Source organism: Excalfactoria chinensis, chromosome 2, assembly GCF_039878825.1.
Source record: "Excalfactoria chinensis isolate bCotChi1 chromosome 2, bCotChi1.hap2, whole genome shotgun sequence".
NCBI lineage: Eukaryota > Metazoa > Chordata > Aves > Galliformes > Phasianidae > Excalfactoria > Excalfactoria chinensis.
In genome coordinates, this window is record NC_092826.1 from 57454593 (window position 1) to 57471872 (window position 17280).

The following is a 17280-nucleotide window of genomic DNA, read 5'->3' on the forward strand; positions in this document are numbered from 1 at the left end:
AGCGTCTCGCCCTCCCCGCGCCGCGCCTCCTCACTGCCCCGTAAGGCCGGCGTGCCCCGTGGGGCCGCGTCCGCTGCCCGCTTCCTCCGGGGAGACGGCAATCCAGCGCGGGCTTTGCGGGGAGCTGCGGAGCGGCGGCGAGCAGCCGGAGGGGGGGAGCAGAGCGGAGCGGAGCGGGGCGGGGGCGGCGGCGCTTTGTTACCGGCCCGGGGGAAGCAGCGCGCGTCTCGCCGCACGGCGCGGCCTCGGCGGGAAGAGGGGTTGCGGCGCACGGCCTCCATCCATCCATCCATCCATCCACCCGTCCGTCCGTCCATCCCGCCGCGGTAGATGTTGCTGAAAACGTGTGTCAGCCGCAGCCTGCATGCCCGCCCTGGGTGGAGCGTTCTCCTTTGTCGAGCTGGGAGCTGTTCTCCTGCCTCAGCCGAGCAGAAGAGGAGCTAGCGAGGAGACGGAAGGGAGCTGGAGTTGATGCGGGAGAAGTTCGTGTGCGGGAGAGTCTGGTAGGATTGCTGTTTGTGGCTCTTTGGGGTGGATTTCGGGCGCTCGTTAGGGATGCCGACCTGCATCCATCACCTCGCTTCGCACCAACGGCTCTGCATGGCCTCCGCGGGCAGCAGGGTGACCCGGTTAGAATATATCTATCCATCCGTGAAATACAGCGTCGGATTGTACGTAGTTTAACAACGCTTCGCAGATCTATAGGCAAAATATGGTCCATTTAAGCCAATAGATGATTTTGCTCGTTTGTACGACGGCATCAATTAACCGGTATTAAAATGGATAAAAGCACTCCAACAGGTTCTGTTTACTGATGATGTTTGACAACGCTGCTGTCGCGTTGGTGTTGGCAGTGTGCACCTTCTCACAGGGTCAGGCCTGGAGCACGGATGGGCGCTGCGAGGAAAGCAGACACCGGGGGAGGAAGGACGCCGCTTGCTGCTGGTTCTGTCATTGACATGCAACATAAACCTGTTGTTGTGGCTGTGTTTGGTCGCGGCCTTTCCTGTGCCTTTCACCCTCAGACATTGAAAAGTACGACATCGACTGGTTTCCAGTGCTGCTAATTGCCAATTATGCTTAAATTGCCACCTGTAATTTAAGTTGGATAGATTTTCTTGTTATTCCTATTAGCTATTTCTGATAGTAAGCCTGTTGGCATTGGCAAATTACTTCCATGTTCACACTGTGAGTGGCTGCAGTTTGCTAGCAAACTGTTATCTGTGTTTTGCTTGGAGTAACCTTCACATTTGGCTTAAGGCTTCCACCATAACCTTCTCTTTGCATTTTCTCATGGCTAAATAAATACCTCGGGGACAGGAGATGCTCACGCATGTCAGCATGAAGGGATTTTCTTTTAAATGGGCTTCTTTGTAACTGGCTTGAGTTTGTCTGAATGCGTGCAAGAGTACATAGACCTGCTTAAGAGCACTTTATCACTTGTGTAATGTCCCCTTCCCCCCCCCCAAGATATTCTTCCAGCAGATCACAGTCCATACCTTGTAGTCTTCAGGAGAAGAATTCCACACAGCTTATCAGGAGATGGAAGATGTTTTTGTTATGATTAAATAAAGGTTTGTGTGAAAGAAGTACTTAGGACGCTGGTTTGTTTTAATGCAAGTTATGAATAGAGCTGTGCCAGGAGAAGATAATTAGGACCAAGTAATTCCTGACAGCACAGTGCAGTCTTATAGCCGGGGGACCTGTTTGAGTCTGAGAAGCCTTCCATTCTTTGATTCTTAGAATTTACACCGTGACTGTCTTCCTATGCCTATACAGTCCTGTTTACTGCTGTATTTGGTAAACAAGTGCAATTTCAATGCAGATTCTAACAGGTTAAATTATATCCTGGGCATATGTCTTGGGAGCATCTTTCAGCCTCAAATGGAAAAGGTCTGAGTTTGAGAGAGCCCTTTCCCATATTGCACTCAGGAGCCAATGGGCTGTCAGAAGGCGGTTGGTATCCACGAAGAAAAAGGTGAATTCAAATATATGCTACACATTCTTAGCGCTCTAAATTTTCTTGCATCTCAGACTGCTTTCACCTTACCTTGTTGAAAATGACCTTTAATTTATTGAAAGAAGCAAGCTAAATATATTACAGCTTGAAAAGAATCCTCAAGAACTTCTATTCTTTTTTTCTGTTAAGCACATTAAACTGCTTTTAGCTGTTCTTGAGTTCTGTTATGTATCATAAGCCACAATCCTATGTTTTTCACCGAAGGGACACAAGCACAGTGTGTATGTGTAGGAAGAATAGCTAGGAATGCATGTGAGGGAGGGAAAGACTAATATACTGTATTCTTCTCGGACCAGGGCCTACATCTCCATTCATAACTGTGCAGTGTTTGAGCTTCTAACTGGGGATCTCAGATGCTATTGCAATAAAAACAATAGCAGTAAGTGATACTTTGGGTACAAAAGTGATGCTTCAGTGTTTGCAGTATCTTCAACTATGATAGAGGAGATTTTATCCTTTTATGTCGGGTGTGAACACGTATGAAGTTGCATTTGGAAGTGTTTTAAATATTCACTGATATCAGGTGATTTGTCAGTCTCTGTAGCGAAATAATGAGCACCTTTAGCACCCGGAATCCAGAAATCCAGGTATTATTAAGTTTAACCTTTTGAACTCAATTTCCAAAGCTGAAAAATGGATTGTTATGCTAATTAAAGGGATTTTTTACACATAAATGTGATCATTTTCAATCTTGAGTTTTTTTACATCCTTTCAAAGCTAGAAACAGGATTTACCTGCCTCAGTGGGAAGTGCCATCATCCCTTTTTGACCCTGTTTGTGGGATTTGCAAGTAAGGAGTTAAAAATGCCGGTGTCTGCTATCTCTTGTGTAAACTTTGGGGATGGAGATCTATGAGCAGCTGAAGAAGGGAGTGTTGGGCAGCATGACTGGCCTGTTTTGGCTAGAAATTGTGGGAATAAGCAGATACATGGTTTCAGGACACAGTCTTGAAGGCCACAGTGCCAGCAGGGCACTACTTTTGGTAGTAGCTTGTTAGCTTTCTATGTGTAAGTTGTTGTCTGCATGGAAAGGTGAGAATAGTTCTGAGTATTAGGATGTTTAGAGGAAAGGAATTATGAGAATGGTACAAAGAGAATGCTAGGACAGTGCAGCTAAGGAAAAAAATATTTGGGCTGAAAAAGAGGAAACATGATGGTGACATCTATCGAATGGTCAGGTAATGCCGTGAGAAAATTAGTGGAAACAGTGGGCAAAATACTAAAAAATTCATTCATTCTGGTCTTATGTTTACAACTCATGGAAGCACTGCTTTGCTCATTGTTTGTTCTTAGCTGAGAGTTCTGTGGTATCAGTTATGCTTTCCCTGTTTGATGCCTACACCCTTGGCTTAAGAAGACAGGTGGTAGTTAAACATGGTGTAAGTATACAGCAGTGGTCTGAGCAAGACCAAAGACCAAAGCTCTTTTTAGCTATGGAACCATAAAGAACAGTGACACACGCTTGCTCAGCAGTAAAGGGTGAAGGACCTCTTCTTTGCTGTGAGAATGGCTAAGCAGCTCCCAGAGGGTTTGTGGAGCTTCTGCCCTTGGAGCAAAAGAATGACATGGAGCAGTTAGAGTGGGTCCAGAAGAATGCCACAAAGATGATCACAGGGCTGGAGCACCTCCTGGTTGAGAACAGACTGAGAGAGCTGGGGCCGTTCAGCCTGGAGAAGGCTCCTAGGAGATGTTACTGCAGCCTTCCAGTATTTTAAGGGGTCCCACAGGAAAGCTGGAGAGTGTCTCTTTTTCAGGGAATATAGTGATAGGTGAAAAAGCAGAAGAGGGTAGGGTTAGATTAGATATTAGGATGAAATTCTTTACAGTGAGAGTGGTGAGGCTCTGACACAGGTTGCCAGAGGGGCTGTGAGTGTCACATCCCTGGCAGTGTTCAAGGCTGGGTGCAGCTTTGGACAGCTTGGTCTAGTGGAGGAAGTCAGAGGGTCTGGAACTAGATGAACTTTAAAAGTCCTTTCCAACTGAAACTGTTCAGTATGATTCTGTATGCAGAGATCTGGATGAGGACCTCAGCTCCCAACTCTGGGTGCCCCTTCTGGGGCAAGGGTTGGACTAGATGAACCCAGAGGAGGGCCCTGCCAACCTAAGCCATGCTGTGATTCTGTGACCTGTACCTTCAGAGCAGTTACTTTTCATAATTAGTTCATGTCTTCTTGCAACCCCTGTCTTCTCTCAATATCGTAATGCTGGTGAGGACCCTGCTTCCTCCTGGATACCAGTCAAGAAGGGCTGAACATGGGAGAGAACCGAACTGATAGAAGTCTTTCAAAAGAGAACTTCATACTGTCATTTCTCTCAGAACTTCCAAATGTTATAGAAAAGAGAGAAGGGAGAAGTCAGTTGTATGCATTCAGTAATGACAGGAGAGGGCCTTCGTGTATCCAAGGAAAGACAAACCAGTTAAAGGTGGCTTTAGGCTTCAATCAGGAGTTACCAAGGGATGGATTTTAGAAGGTATTCCACAGCTCAGGGTTTTGAAAACTCTCAGCATAGAGAAACAAGTTATTAAAAATAAGTTACTAAGTAAATTAAATACTACATGTTTTGTTTCAAGGCACAAATTATAGCAAGCAGTATCTTCCTATTATTCTATACTTCATGTGGAACTGTAGCCACTAAATTAGCAGTAGAAGCCAACTTACAATTATACTGTATCTAACTTGAATGTTTTACTATTTACCCTAGAACTGTGTGCAAGCTATTCCAGTAAAGAAATTGTTTCGGAATCAGAGGTTATATTTAGCAGTTGTTTTGCTGAAACACGGTTTCTTGATACTGCAACCAGTTATAATGGGTGTTCTGATTCTTTCTTTTTTAACGTTGTTTTTGTAGGATTTCTGGCTTCTTGGAGAAACCCTAGAAAATGCAAAACGAAATAATAAAGCCTGCTAAATACTTCTCGGAAGTGGAGAAGAGCGTGCTGCTTGCACTAGTGGAGAAGTACAGATATGTGCTTGAGTGTAAAAAAAGTGATGCGAGGACTATTGCTCTGAAACAACGCACCTGGCAAGCGTTAGCACATGAATATAATTCGCAGCCCAGCGTATCTCTGAGAGACTTCAAACAGTTAAAGAAATGCTGGGAAAATATCAAGGCACGGACAAAAAAGATAATGGCACATGAAAGGCGAGAGAAGGTAAAAAGCATTAGTCCACTTATAAATACTCACATCATAGGGAAGGAGAAGATTGCCAGCATAATGCCTGAGCAAATATACTTTTTGCAGAGCCCACCAGAAGAAGATTCTGAATATCAGCCTGATGCTTCTAGTCAAGGTATAAACGTTATTGTGATGGCGCATGTCATTTTCTTTTGTCTGTGGTTTTGCTGCTGAGTCTCATTCAGTAGTCTGAATCTATCCACTTAGCTGTGACTGCTGGTTCCAGAGAAGTAATTTCAGAGCTGTGATATTACAAGACTCTATATATTTCTTTAGCCTCACCCCCTCCCCAAGAGTTAAACAGAGGTTTGGGTCTTTTTCTTGTCTTTTAATTCAGTTATTGACACATCTTTGTAACAACTTTGTAACAAACATCAGATATTTTTGTCCTTTAATAAAGTATCGTTTTGTTGGGAAATAAGTAGTAATAAATAAATAAATAAATAAATGAAAACCTAACAGCAGCAAATTGATAGACAACTATCTGCTGCAAGAGTCCTGTGCAGGTCTCCCCTCATTTGTTTTCAGGAAGGATGAGTTAGTGTTTATAATGTGGTGCTGCAGTGCACAATGAAGAATGGCACTTCTGTAAAGGCTGGATACAATATTGTTTGGCAAGCATATAGAGAAAGAGTAATACAAGAGTAAAAGAGAAGGTACCTGTAATGCTTGCTTGTAGGCTTTACTTTGTCAGGAACATAGGAACATATACAGAAGACTGTTCTTGCTAAAAAGACATAAGCAATTTCACTGTATTTACCAAAAGTGGTATTTTGGATTTGTAAAGGAATGCGTTTTGAGAGCCATATTTGCGGTGCTTACTGTTTTATTCCATAAATAGTTTCTTTTCCTTCAATGGAATATATAAAACCTTCTCAATGTGAGAACAATGTGATTTTTTCCCCCTAAATATTATACAACACTGTTTGTGGCATGCACAGAGACAAAGAAGGAGTAAGTAGCAGACTTCCTAGTATTTCTTCAGTCTGTTGGTGTTGATGTAGATGCAGCTCTTTACCTGCCACTCTTTGATAAAATTATTGCTGGTCACATAGAGATTTGGTTTTAAAATCTGCATTAAGGTTCAGCTCCAGGCTCAGGAACCTAAATTTAGATGCTCACTTACAGATGCCTATATTTGCTTTAGTGTTCTGAGCTCCTGTTACAGCCATAGAGGACTATTGACAGAGCCCAAAGTGGTTCAGTTCAAATCAATATACCCTCAGTGTTCTGTAACAGAACAGCATTATATAGTGGCTCCTGCCTTCTGTTACAGAAGTGTGAGGTTCGGATGTATATACCTCTGTAACTTTATTGTCACAAGTCTATGTTTCCAAGGGAAAAGAGGGGGATACTATAATACTTTCTGTTTTCCTTATGTTTTGCAGAGTCATTTGTTGTCTCAAATAGAGAACTCTGTGATGAAGAGAAAGAGCTGATACATTTCCCAGTGTGTGAAGGTACCTCCCAGCCTGAGCCTTCATGTTCTGATGTCAGAATAGCAGCAGATAAGAACTACAGAAGTAAAGCATCTCAGGAAAGTGCTCTGAAAAAGATGCATGAGGAGGAACATCATCAGCAAATGTCCATTTTGCAACTGCAGTTAATCCAAATGAATGAAGTTCACGTGGCAAAAATACAGCAAATAGAAAGAGAGTGTGAGATGGCTGAAGAGGAACACAGGATAAAAATGGAAGTGCTAAATAAAAAGAAAATGTATTGGGAGAGAAAATTGCAGACCATCACAAAGGAATGGCCTGTATCATCCTTTAACAGACCCTTTCCTAATTCACCGTAGAACGTGAAGTGGCAGAATTAATCGGACTGAACACATTTATAAGTAATGCACACTGGAAAGAGGGTTTTCTAATGTGAATGTACAGTGGCAGAATAGGTGCCCAGCTGATAGTGAACGCGCTTTGATTCTTAACATTTGTGGCAACAATGTTCGAGTCTACCAGGGGAAGACAGTATTGTTCAGTGTAGGTAATTCTGACCCGTGTAACTTCCCCTTGCAGAGCACCCTGGCATCCTTTTGAAATTCAAGGTATTCTGGGCATTCATACATTGAGTATTCTTAAAAAAAGAAAAAAAAAGAAAGGTTTTGAACATCTGGTTACGGTGTTTATTTTGATTTCTGTCTCTTCATATCTACCATTTCCTGAATGAAGGCAGGGGTTAGAATTGCTCTCTCCTATTGAGAGAAAGGGTGATTAACAGTGATGCTCAGATTGTTACACTGGGGCACAGAAAAACAAAACAGAACTTGTCCTTGGTTAATATACAGTCCCTAAACCATTCTTCATAGAAGATGTGAAAATGAAGGAAGTAGCAAAAGGAACACTGTGGTAATTGAGTGCTTTTCTTGTGAAGAACAACAGTGATGTTTTCTAGCTGGCTGGCTGACTGAGGGAGTGGTATGTGGTGTGTTCTTCATGTTCCGTGAGCCTTGACCCTTATGAAGTTGTGAAGAAGGTGACTTCTTCCCCAAAAGCCACTTGTCCTCTCTTTTCCAGGACTATCTCATATTCAAGTAGAGTGCTGAAACAGAAGGGATGCTTGCTGCTGCCAATGCTGTGTGCTGCTCCCCTGGAGTCACTGCGAGGGGAAGAGCTACTTAATTATTGATAAAGCTCTCAAACTGTGGCAAGCCTCCCAACCCACTGGCAAAATCTCCCTGTGTCTCCCCATGAGATACCTGATGGTTTAGCAGCTAACCAGCTACAAAAGAGGCTAAGTAAGACTTGTCCTCTTTTCCCTTTTGGGTGCGAAGCAGTGAAAGGGGGTCATTCCTGTTTTATTTTGTTGTGTGTGTTAAGGTGATGTATTTCTTGCCTTTGCTATCGCTGGGGGGTGATGGACATAATTTGTACAAAAAACATTCCCATGAAAGCCCCTGCAGTTGGGGGCCCAAGATAGTAGATGGTAGGAAAGCACAAATAAAGATAATCCTTCCTCCAGCAATCCTTTGTTCTAGTGGTGCAAGGGTTAAGAAATGCGGAACACAGAACTCCATAAAGATTCATTCGTAGGAACTTCTGATGTGTGAAAAACTGCTTTGCGGGAAGGTGTACAACCATCGTTTGTAGCAGTGAGAAAAAAATGAACAAAGGCACAAATCTTCAGCAAAAATCCCAAGTATTCCATTGTTCTAAAGTATTTTCAGGTCACAGTCAATAAAAGCACATCCACAGTAACTTATTCAAGTTGAGGTGTGGTACAAAACATGCCTTGGTTCCCAGCGGCACTCCTGTTTCTTCCCTGGATGTTATTTCTGGTGCAATTTGTTCTGGTATTGGTTTTGGGCTTTTTGGTGGGTGGTTTTCTTTCCTTCCTTTGATCTGCTTTCCCTGCTGGTGATTCATCTTTGCAAGCACTGCCATTATCAACCACAGTGCTCACAGTGGTTAACACTGTGGTACATGCTTTGCTCCCTTCAACATGCAAACACCAGCAAGCACATCGGGGATGATTTATTGCAACTTATTTTACATGACAGAGGGGGAAAAATAATAAAGGCAGTTTTTGCAGAGTTTCTGCAAGATTAAAAATAATAAGAAGAAGAATGTATGAAATCTGAAGGCATATATACATATATATGTTTGGGGTTTTTTGTCAGGAAAGTTGGTTTTCCTATGAAGTGGCAATACTGTGAGGTAGGATGATGATCTTCAAGGTCTTTTCCAACCTGAGTAATTCTATGATTCTATGATGTACAATGACAGTAGGTGCAAAGAAAAGAAGTGAATGGTAGTGAGGACCTTTGTATTCTGGGGTTGTACTCTGTAACCTGGAAGGTGAGTCAGATGCTTGAGTGGTTATGGCAGTTGCTTAGGCACTATCCAGGAAAAGGAGATAAATGACATTTCTGATTCCTTTCACACTCCTCCTAAGTGAAAGTTGTTTGAAAGTCTGGCATTGAAACCATGTGCACTAAGGTGTCAAAAGGTGACAAATGGAGACAATTCCAGTACTGTGTTGAGAGCAGAAATGGAGAGACGATTCAGACCTAGACAGCATGAAGTAATCCAGGGAGTGTCTTGTGATACTTGAGATGAAGGTAGTCCTGACTCCTGAAAGTTAAAATGTTGGTCACAAAAGATTGTTCTATTTTTCGTATTAAAGTCATTTAATGTATGCATGTATTCAGACTGTACTAAGTGGGAAATGCCTTGCATTTTGGTGTGTATACTTATTCTGAACTCCATAGTTACAGTCCTAAAGCTGAAAGAGATAACCTTTTATAACTTCATTTCCAAAGAATCGTAGAATCATAGAATCATACAATTACCCAGGTTGGAAAAGACCTAGAAGATCATCAAGTCCGACCACAGCCTAACCAGTACCCTAACTCTAATAAGCCTCTGCTAAATCATAACCCTGAGTACCACATCCAAATGGCTCTTAAACACATCCAGGGATGGCAATTCAACCACCTCCCTGGGGAGCCTATTCCAGTACTTGACTACCCTTTCTGTAAAGAAGTGTTTCCAACATCCAACCATTTACCACTGGAGCAAAGGATCTCACTGCTTACCACAAACCCTCTCCATGATGCTCCTTCCTACACAGCAGGGATGCCTTTAGCCAGGGCTGTGCGCCCAGCACTCTGGTACATTAACAGGGCATCACACGAGGGCAGGCATCACTGAGCACTCCATCTGTCCATCTGCAGGACTCAGCTATCTCATTGCAGCCCCGCAAAATGCAAGGTTTGGGGCTGTGCTTTCCTGAGTTAGACCACATCTAGCGCAGCTGAGGAGACAGCCCTGAATTTTGTTTAAAGATGGGTTCTCTTAGTGTGTTTGCAGAATTAAATGTTAGCAGTCTCTCAAGACTTTTTTAACTGGTTGTAGCTACGGTGGCTTTTACAATGTGTCCTCTTCTTCCATTCTCACTCTTGAATGTTTCTGGTTCATTCTGGGTTAGTGATCAGAGCATCATAGCTACACGGTAACACTGGAATCATTAACTCCTACACGTTTAAATGCTGTTACTTTGGAGGCGGGAGAATTATACGGGAATATTAAGATAACATTTTTATTTAGGCAACTGAAGTCCATGACAAGTAGTCCTGTGGTTTCGTGTTTTGAGCTTGTTTGTTCAAAGCTGTTTTTATGATGCGCTGATGCACCTGAGGCTTTGTTTTCATAATTGGCTCCCTTTTCACTTGAGTTTTCATTTTCCTTTCAAAGCAATTAAATATAAAGCTCACACATCGTCGCTCTTCCCGAACTTTGTCTCTAGTTAGATATACAGAAATGTTTCTGTGCGAATCAGTGCTAAAAATCATGTGTACTAAAATTAATACACTTACACTAATAAAGTAAGCCAAAGTAACAAGATGATAGGATAATGTGCAGCAACTGTTAATATCATTTAAAAACTGTTACTAATGGCAGCTCTGTACGTTTAATGTAAAGAAAGAATACCATTTGTTGCCATCCATAAGCACAGAAAGATAATGTAAGTAAGCTTTGATCTCTGTATCTGCTATCAGAGAATAACTTTTCAGCTGCTGATTTAAAGGGGACTTTGCTTCGTAGGGCTGGGTTTTTGTTTTGTCACAGAATTAAACACACAAGAAAATGCTGATGGCCTTAAATGCATATAGAAATATGGACGGATTTCTGGGTAATGAAACAAAAAACTCTTAGCTGTGGCCCTGAGAATTTTGCTGCTCTGGTGACGAAGGGATTAGGCATCCCACAGCGCCATTAGTCATGTTAATAACAATGAGCAAATTAAAAACTCACAATGGCAGAAATATAATAAAATGCTGGTACAGTTACAGAGCGAGCTGCAAGTGAGGACAGCTCCTGGCTGTCCTAAAAGAGAACTCTTTCTCTAACGTCACAGAATTCTGCCACACGGTCTTCACTTTTCCTGTTAAAACAGCCACAGGAAAATAAATAAATAATAGCAAAAATCTGTTGCTTCTCCAGAAGAGCTGGCAAGAAAAAAAACCCACTACTCTATATAAATACATATATATTTAGGGAAAGAACTCTTAACGTAATAGAAACAGAGCGTGATAGATTTTTAGAGAGTCCTTAATTAAATAATGTTGGGTTTTTTGTTTTCTTAATGTTGATTGAGAGTGTATGTGTTCTTTTTGTTATTCAGTCCAGCTGCAGAATAGCTGTGTGCTTCAGTTTCTGTCTGAGTGCTGGGGCACCTAATTAATCAAACTTGTTTGGCAACAGAGAAATAGGTTTGCATTCAGCACAACTTGAGATGGATTCTATTCCAGCAGCCTTCAGATATTTCTTCTCGGATGTAAGGGGCTGTTCTTGGACAGTCCTCAATCAGGAACTGGCATTGGATGCCAATTTAGTTGTAACTCACTATTCATACAGTGCTAATGAGGTGACATATAAGCTCTTCATGCTCTGCCTATTATTTTGTCACGCACAAAACCCATATCTTTCCATTTAGTTACACCATGGAATGTTGTACTGAGCAACAAACAGACCTGATGCTTCTCCTGTATGAATGCCTGCTACATATTCTGTGCCACAGTGTAACATGCAGGCAAAATCTGACTTCTGTTTGGTTTTGGACTCTGAAAATGTTGGCCTGTTATCCTCAATGAATTTTGCTTAAAATTGCTTTCTGCTAATAGACACCTTTGTATTCCTAGAGAACTGTCCTTTAACTCAATGAAACTCTTGGCTTTATAGCTTCTAAATACCAAACCTATGGACTGAATTGACACATACATGACAAATTCCATTTATCTGAAAAAGAAACCTTGTATATACTGTCACATACTGAAACTTCAGATGCAGACTAGGGAGGTGATGTGATGGATTTGGTATTTAAGCCAGCACTGAAATTTTGGCAGGCCAGGAGTTATCACTGCTGACCTAATACAGAGGTTTGACCTCTTGACTGCAAGAACAATGATGTCCAATCCAAATATTGCCTTACCTCAAACTTTCTATCTAAAATGAGGTGTAATGAGAAATTCTTGCCAAATAAAGCAACGGTAGTTTCCAAAATGCATTTGTTTTGATTTGGTTTGATTTCAAGTACTGCCTTGCCCAAGGGCTCTAAGGCTGGGCTTTATGGTGAACACTGTTGTTGGCTGATAGCATTTTGAGAATGCTTCTCAAACTGATTTTGTTCCACTTCTCTTGACTGCAATTCTTTCATCCCACTGTACACAGTGTGATGTGGTGATGCTGATGGGACCATGGGTTCTCAAGTTGCCTGGCACCGAATGCCTGCCTCTTTTCCAATTACCAAACTGACTATGGTGGATGAATTTGTGTGCAAATGAGAGGTCAGCAGGAACAGCAGGAATTTTTGCTAATTGTATTGCTGAGATGCCTCATTGTACCAAAAAGGTAGCAAGTTGAAGTATGATAAGTAAATTAGCATAGCAGTACTTGTATATCTGTCTCAGCCAATTGCAGCAAATCCTTATGGGTTAAATCTTGCTTTTACTCCTCTCATAGACCGATCAATTAGTTGTTTGCTTCCACTGAACATTAACACATTCGCTCTCAAGCCAACAGATTTCTGTAGGTTGCTTTGGATTTGATAGAGAAGTCTAAATCTCAACTTTTGTGCTGGTCCAAAAGTCACAGCTGCGTGTGTAATCTGACACAAACACACTGACAGGGAGCAGGGCTGGGGAAGTCAGATGTGAGAAAAGAGTGGCTGAGGCCTGAGTCCTTCCCCTATACAATTTGGGGTTAAATGACCAAAGCCCAGTGGTGCAGCAAACTTGATCTGCAAACTCTCGCAACGTACAATGTGTATGTGTAGTAACTGCAGTGGGTGGTTTTGGTGATCTGTAAAAATGGTCAGCAATTAAAAAAAATATATAGATTATACGCTGACATCTTCCAAATCATGGAACAGGCTAAAATTATACCATGTCAAATATTCAACTACCAAGAGCAATAAATTACCACAGCTTCAGTCTGATGGACTCCGTTTTCTGTTAGGAATTGGTTAACTGGTACAGGAGATACATCATACAGACACGCTCACCACTTTCATGTAAAATCTTTGCTACTTCCATCATTACCTCACGTTCCTTAAAAAAAAATAAACATAACTTGTTAATGAATCGCTACATGGATATATGTAAGTTCAACAAAATGAAAAATAGGTTTAATATTTTTCTAAATATTTCACGTTTTCCTCTGTTTGTGGTCTTTTGTGTTTATTTATACTTCTCTCTTTGTTTTTTTTTTTCTTTCCCCCTGAAGTGTCTAAGGTTAAATGACGAGAGCTCTGATCATTAGGTTCTAGACATAAGATGTCCTGATATTTTAGTCCAGTACTTGAATAGGTTCCATAGAACCAGAAGGCACAGCCCTCAGATTGTTCTCTTTGTGGCTGCATTTCTGGACTTCAGTCGTAATGCATACAGCTGGCTCCCAGCAGTACCAGTGTTGGATGCTAGATATATTGCTTAACAGGAGCAATCACAGTGTTTTTCTTTAACGTTTTTTCTCCTCCAGAGTCTCTTGTTGCTACATAAGAACCTCATTTACAAAAATGTATGCAGTTTACAGAAGTATATTTTACAGTTCTTGAGACGCGAAAAGGCTTTAAAGAGAGAATTCATTTCTAGATGCATTATTGTCATCTGTACAGTGTACATGATTGTACAACATGTTGGCCAGGTTTGAAGATGTCTTATTTTTCCAAGTGGAAAACACAACTTTTGTTTTCATTTGGCAGTGACTCAGGGTGTTGTTATTCAAGGTTGGTACAAGCAGTTCTACTTCCTCAGCAATTTTTTAATCTTACAGAGATTTCCCCTATTTTGCTTGTACATTCCACATGCACCTGAATTCCCTTGGACATGGGGACTGTGAGGATCTTCTCAAAATCAAAACAAATCTTTCCACGTGTGTGCAGAGTGCTCAATATTGCTATGATCCAAACACAAAGGAACTGGAAATCTGATCCGTAAACCAGCCCTAAAGCTCAGCAATCTCAAGAAGAAACTTGAGTCTAGGTGCTCCTCTTCGTCATTCTTGTGTAAGTGGTCAACTGATTAGGAAACCATTCTTTGCACTGTGTTGGACTTACTTATGTACCATTAGTTTCTTCCATATTTTAGCAATATGTGTAACTGCATTGTATGGTGTTTGTGCTTATTGTCAGTGAGCATCTACAGAGGCAATTCTAAAAGTAAAGTAATGCCTCCTGTTTATTTCCTCGGAGACTACAACAGATTCGAAGAGCACATTAACACTATTTATAGAGCAAATACTATACAAAACACTATTTTTCAACAAAGTAACCACCATTAGCTATGCATTTTCACTAGCAATGAACAAGAGCCTGAATCCTGTGCTTGTAAAACTCTGCTCCAGCAGAGGTGACCCACTGCCTCTAATCGGATGCACCACCCACTGCCTCAAAGTGTTCATATCCACTCTTTGGCCTCCATAAATGTTCAGCAAATTTCAGTGACTATCAACAGGTACAAATTTTTCTGCATGGAGGAATTAACTTCCTCACTTTTGCTTCATATGTACGTCCATGTCAGGCACCATTTGGTCAGTCTGCTCCTTTGCTGCCATTTGACACATGGCAACAATATGTAACACAATATTGGTGGGAAGGTACAACCACTACTGTCATCCCACCAACATCTGCCTCTGATGCCATGGGCCAATATAGTAAAACAGGAGGCATTACTTTTGGAGCAGCCATCGTAAAAGAGAACTAGCACTTAAGACCTGAGCAATTTGTCCTAAGATACTTGAAAATGTGCACACTCCCTCTGGTGTTAAATATTTTAATAGAGTATTAGATGGTATCTCTTGTGGTCTTTGCCTTTTATTAGCAAGTTTCTGTGTGTTGCTTTTTAGTTACACCAAAAACTATACATTATTTCAGCCTCAGCCCTGGTTAACCCATGAGGTGAATCTGATTTGTCTAGCATAGTGTCAGCCTCAGCCATCTCACCCACCATAAAGTATTAGACTAGTATTTTAGTGCCTCAGACATCATCAGTGCTGTTCCTGCCCTGCACAGAAGTAGCTTCTGCCACTGCACCTTCCAGCAACAATTTGTGTTGATTTGTTTTATAACTGATAGATAAACTGGATAAATAATGCCCATGTTAAGGTCTGAATCTCAAGAAGCTTGCAGTTGGTATATATCTATGTCCTTAGAAATGTGAAGGATCTTTATTTGGTAGCTATTTACTATTTCATAGTAAATTCTTTGCTATTCCTACAGAAACAGCAACTGAAAGGACACAAAAGTAGGGCTCTAAAATGTATAATTTCTAATGGTGGAGACGTAAGAAATGCAATAAAGTGTCACACTGGAAGAAGATAGTCAGTATTTGTCCAAGTGAGAGGAATCTGCTGTATGTCTGAAACCCAGAGTACGTAATAAGGATGACTAACTGTACATTTTAGTGCCTTGTTTCTTGTAAAATGTTGAATCATAAATTACTAAACACAAACTGTGAAGAGTTTCTGAGAAAACGTATCTAAATATTGCCACTAGGAACTGTATATTCACAGAAAAGTCAATAAATCCTCAATTATTGTTAAGTATTAATTGAAAGAGATTTTCAGTCTCCCTGCTCTCCTTTCTCTTGTTTTCAAATAGCGTCACTGAATTTACCCATGGCTGTGCTATTTCTGTCTTAAACTGAACTCTGCTCAGTTGTGTGGAAGAGAGAAACTGTTTCTGAGTCACATTCTCAGACTCGATGGAGAAAGTGCTGTTTGTGAAGCCCTTTTTATATATTCTCCACAGAATTTGGTATTTTCATTGGGCAAATACTGATATGGTTACAAGCTTCTCTGAAATGTTCATCCTATACATTTACTGAGTAGCTCATGTTTGAACCTAAGCATAAGGATGAGCACATTTTTATGGGCAGTCTTTGTTAGTGATAGATTGGCAATAAAAATAACTGGATTCCTACTAAGAGAACCTCAAGGATGTCAGTAGGAAGTCTACAAAAGCACAGGCAGCCAAGTGGCAGTGTGGCATCAGCTGTACCTGCTGTGGTATGGGCAGATGTCTTGCCAGGACAGGACCTGAGAGACAGATGGATCCAAGTGCACGTGACCATGTAGAAGTTGTTCTGGATCACAATACAGCTCCACCAAATCCATCATCCGACCTAGTGGGATGACCAGCAGCATATGCCAAGCAAAAAGCATTATTCAGAGTAAGTGTACAATGCTTTCAGAGTACACATTGACCTGTGAGATGAATACTTCATGAGATAGAATTGGTATCTTTGTATTTAATAGCTTTCTATGGGTCCTTGAAAAATCTTGTAAAACATCTTATTGAACTTCCGCAAGCTATCAGTAACCATTCCACAGCTGGACTATATGTAAAGTGCACAAATATTTATTTGCTCTAAACCCAGCTTCCCTTATCTTGGCTTGTGACCTACCTTCCCATGTAGAACCTTGAGTTAGAAACTCAGAGTAAGGTTATATGAATTCTAGGAAAGGTAAATTAAGGCAGGAAAAATTATATGACCTGAATAGGTAGCACATCTGTCACAGGATGGGGTACTTCACACAACAGGTGTTGCGGGGAGGAGGGGGCTTGTAATCTGAGGGGAACTCCAATGTTCTCCAGCATCCTGACTTTAAACCCCTTTTACATGTGCTTTGTCATAATAGCGAGGAGGTTATGCAAGCTGAGATATAGACGGGGGTATGAAAAAACACAACTTTGCAGAAAAACAGTGCAACTTCTGTTGGCTCCTTAAGACCTCAGTTTCAGTTCCCCAGAACATGAAGGATTGTTCATAGGTTAATTATTGCATGGGTTTTGTGGTTGCCATGTTTTTGGCAGAGGTGGCACTTTTCCTAGTTAACTTCTGGTCATAACTCAGGAGTCTGACATGAGTACTAGACTACATGTGATTAGGCATAGATAAGATTAGCAGAGGCAGCTGGAAGTGAGAGAACATAACTACAGCCTTATCTGACCTGCACTGTGAGGAGCAGTTCTTGACCAGAGGATGGCTACTGGACCTAAACCTCACCTTGTCTGCTGACTTCATGCAACTGACTCTTGTTCAGCAGGCCTGGGCCATATTCCACAGCTCCATACAGAAAAGA

The 17280-nt window shown here is 41.4% G+C and overlaps 1 protein-coding gene across 2 annotated transcripts; it reads left to right on the forward strand.

Moving 5' to 3' along the window:
• Positions 1–197: 197 nt before the first annotated feature.
• MSANTD3 (Myb/SANT DNA binding domain containing 3) lies at positions 198–8398 on the forward strand. 2 transcript variants are annotated; one of them, XM_072327831.1, is made up of 4 exons: positions 198–503; positions 4870–5173; positions 5264–5312; positions 6586–8398. In XM_072327831.1, the coding sequence occupies exons 2-4, from the start codon at positions 4901–4903 to the stop codon at positions 6993–6995; spliced, it is 732 nt and encodes a 243-aa protein (XP_072183932.1). In that variant the 5' UTR covers positions 198–503; positions 4870–4900; the 3' UTR covers positions 6996–8398. The 2 variants fall into 2 exon arrangements, with proteins under 2 accessions (XP_072183932.1, XP_072183931.1); XM_072327830.1 differs by having other exon boundaries at positions 4870–5312.
• Positions 8399–17280: the final 8882 nt, after the last annotated feature.

Coding starts and splice junctions, on each gene's coding strand:
- MSANTD3 (XM_072327830.1), top strand. CDS start 4,901: ATGCAAAACGAAATAATAAAGCCTGCTAAATACTTCTCGGAAGTGGAG. Junction 5,313..6,585: donor GCCTGATGCTTCTAGTCAAG/GTATAAACGTTA, acceptor TATGTTTTGCAG/AGTCATTTGTTGTCTCAAAT.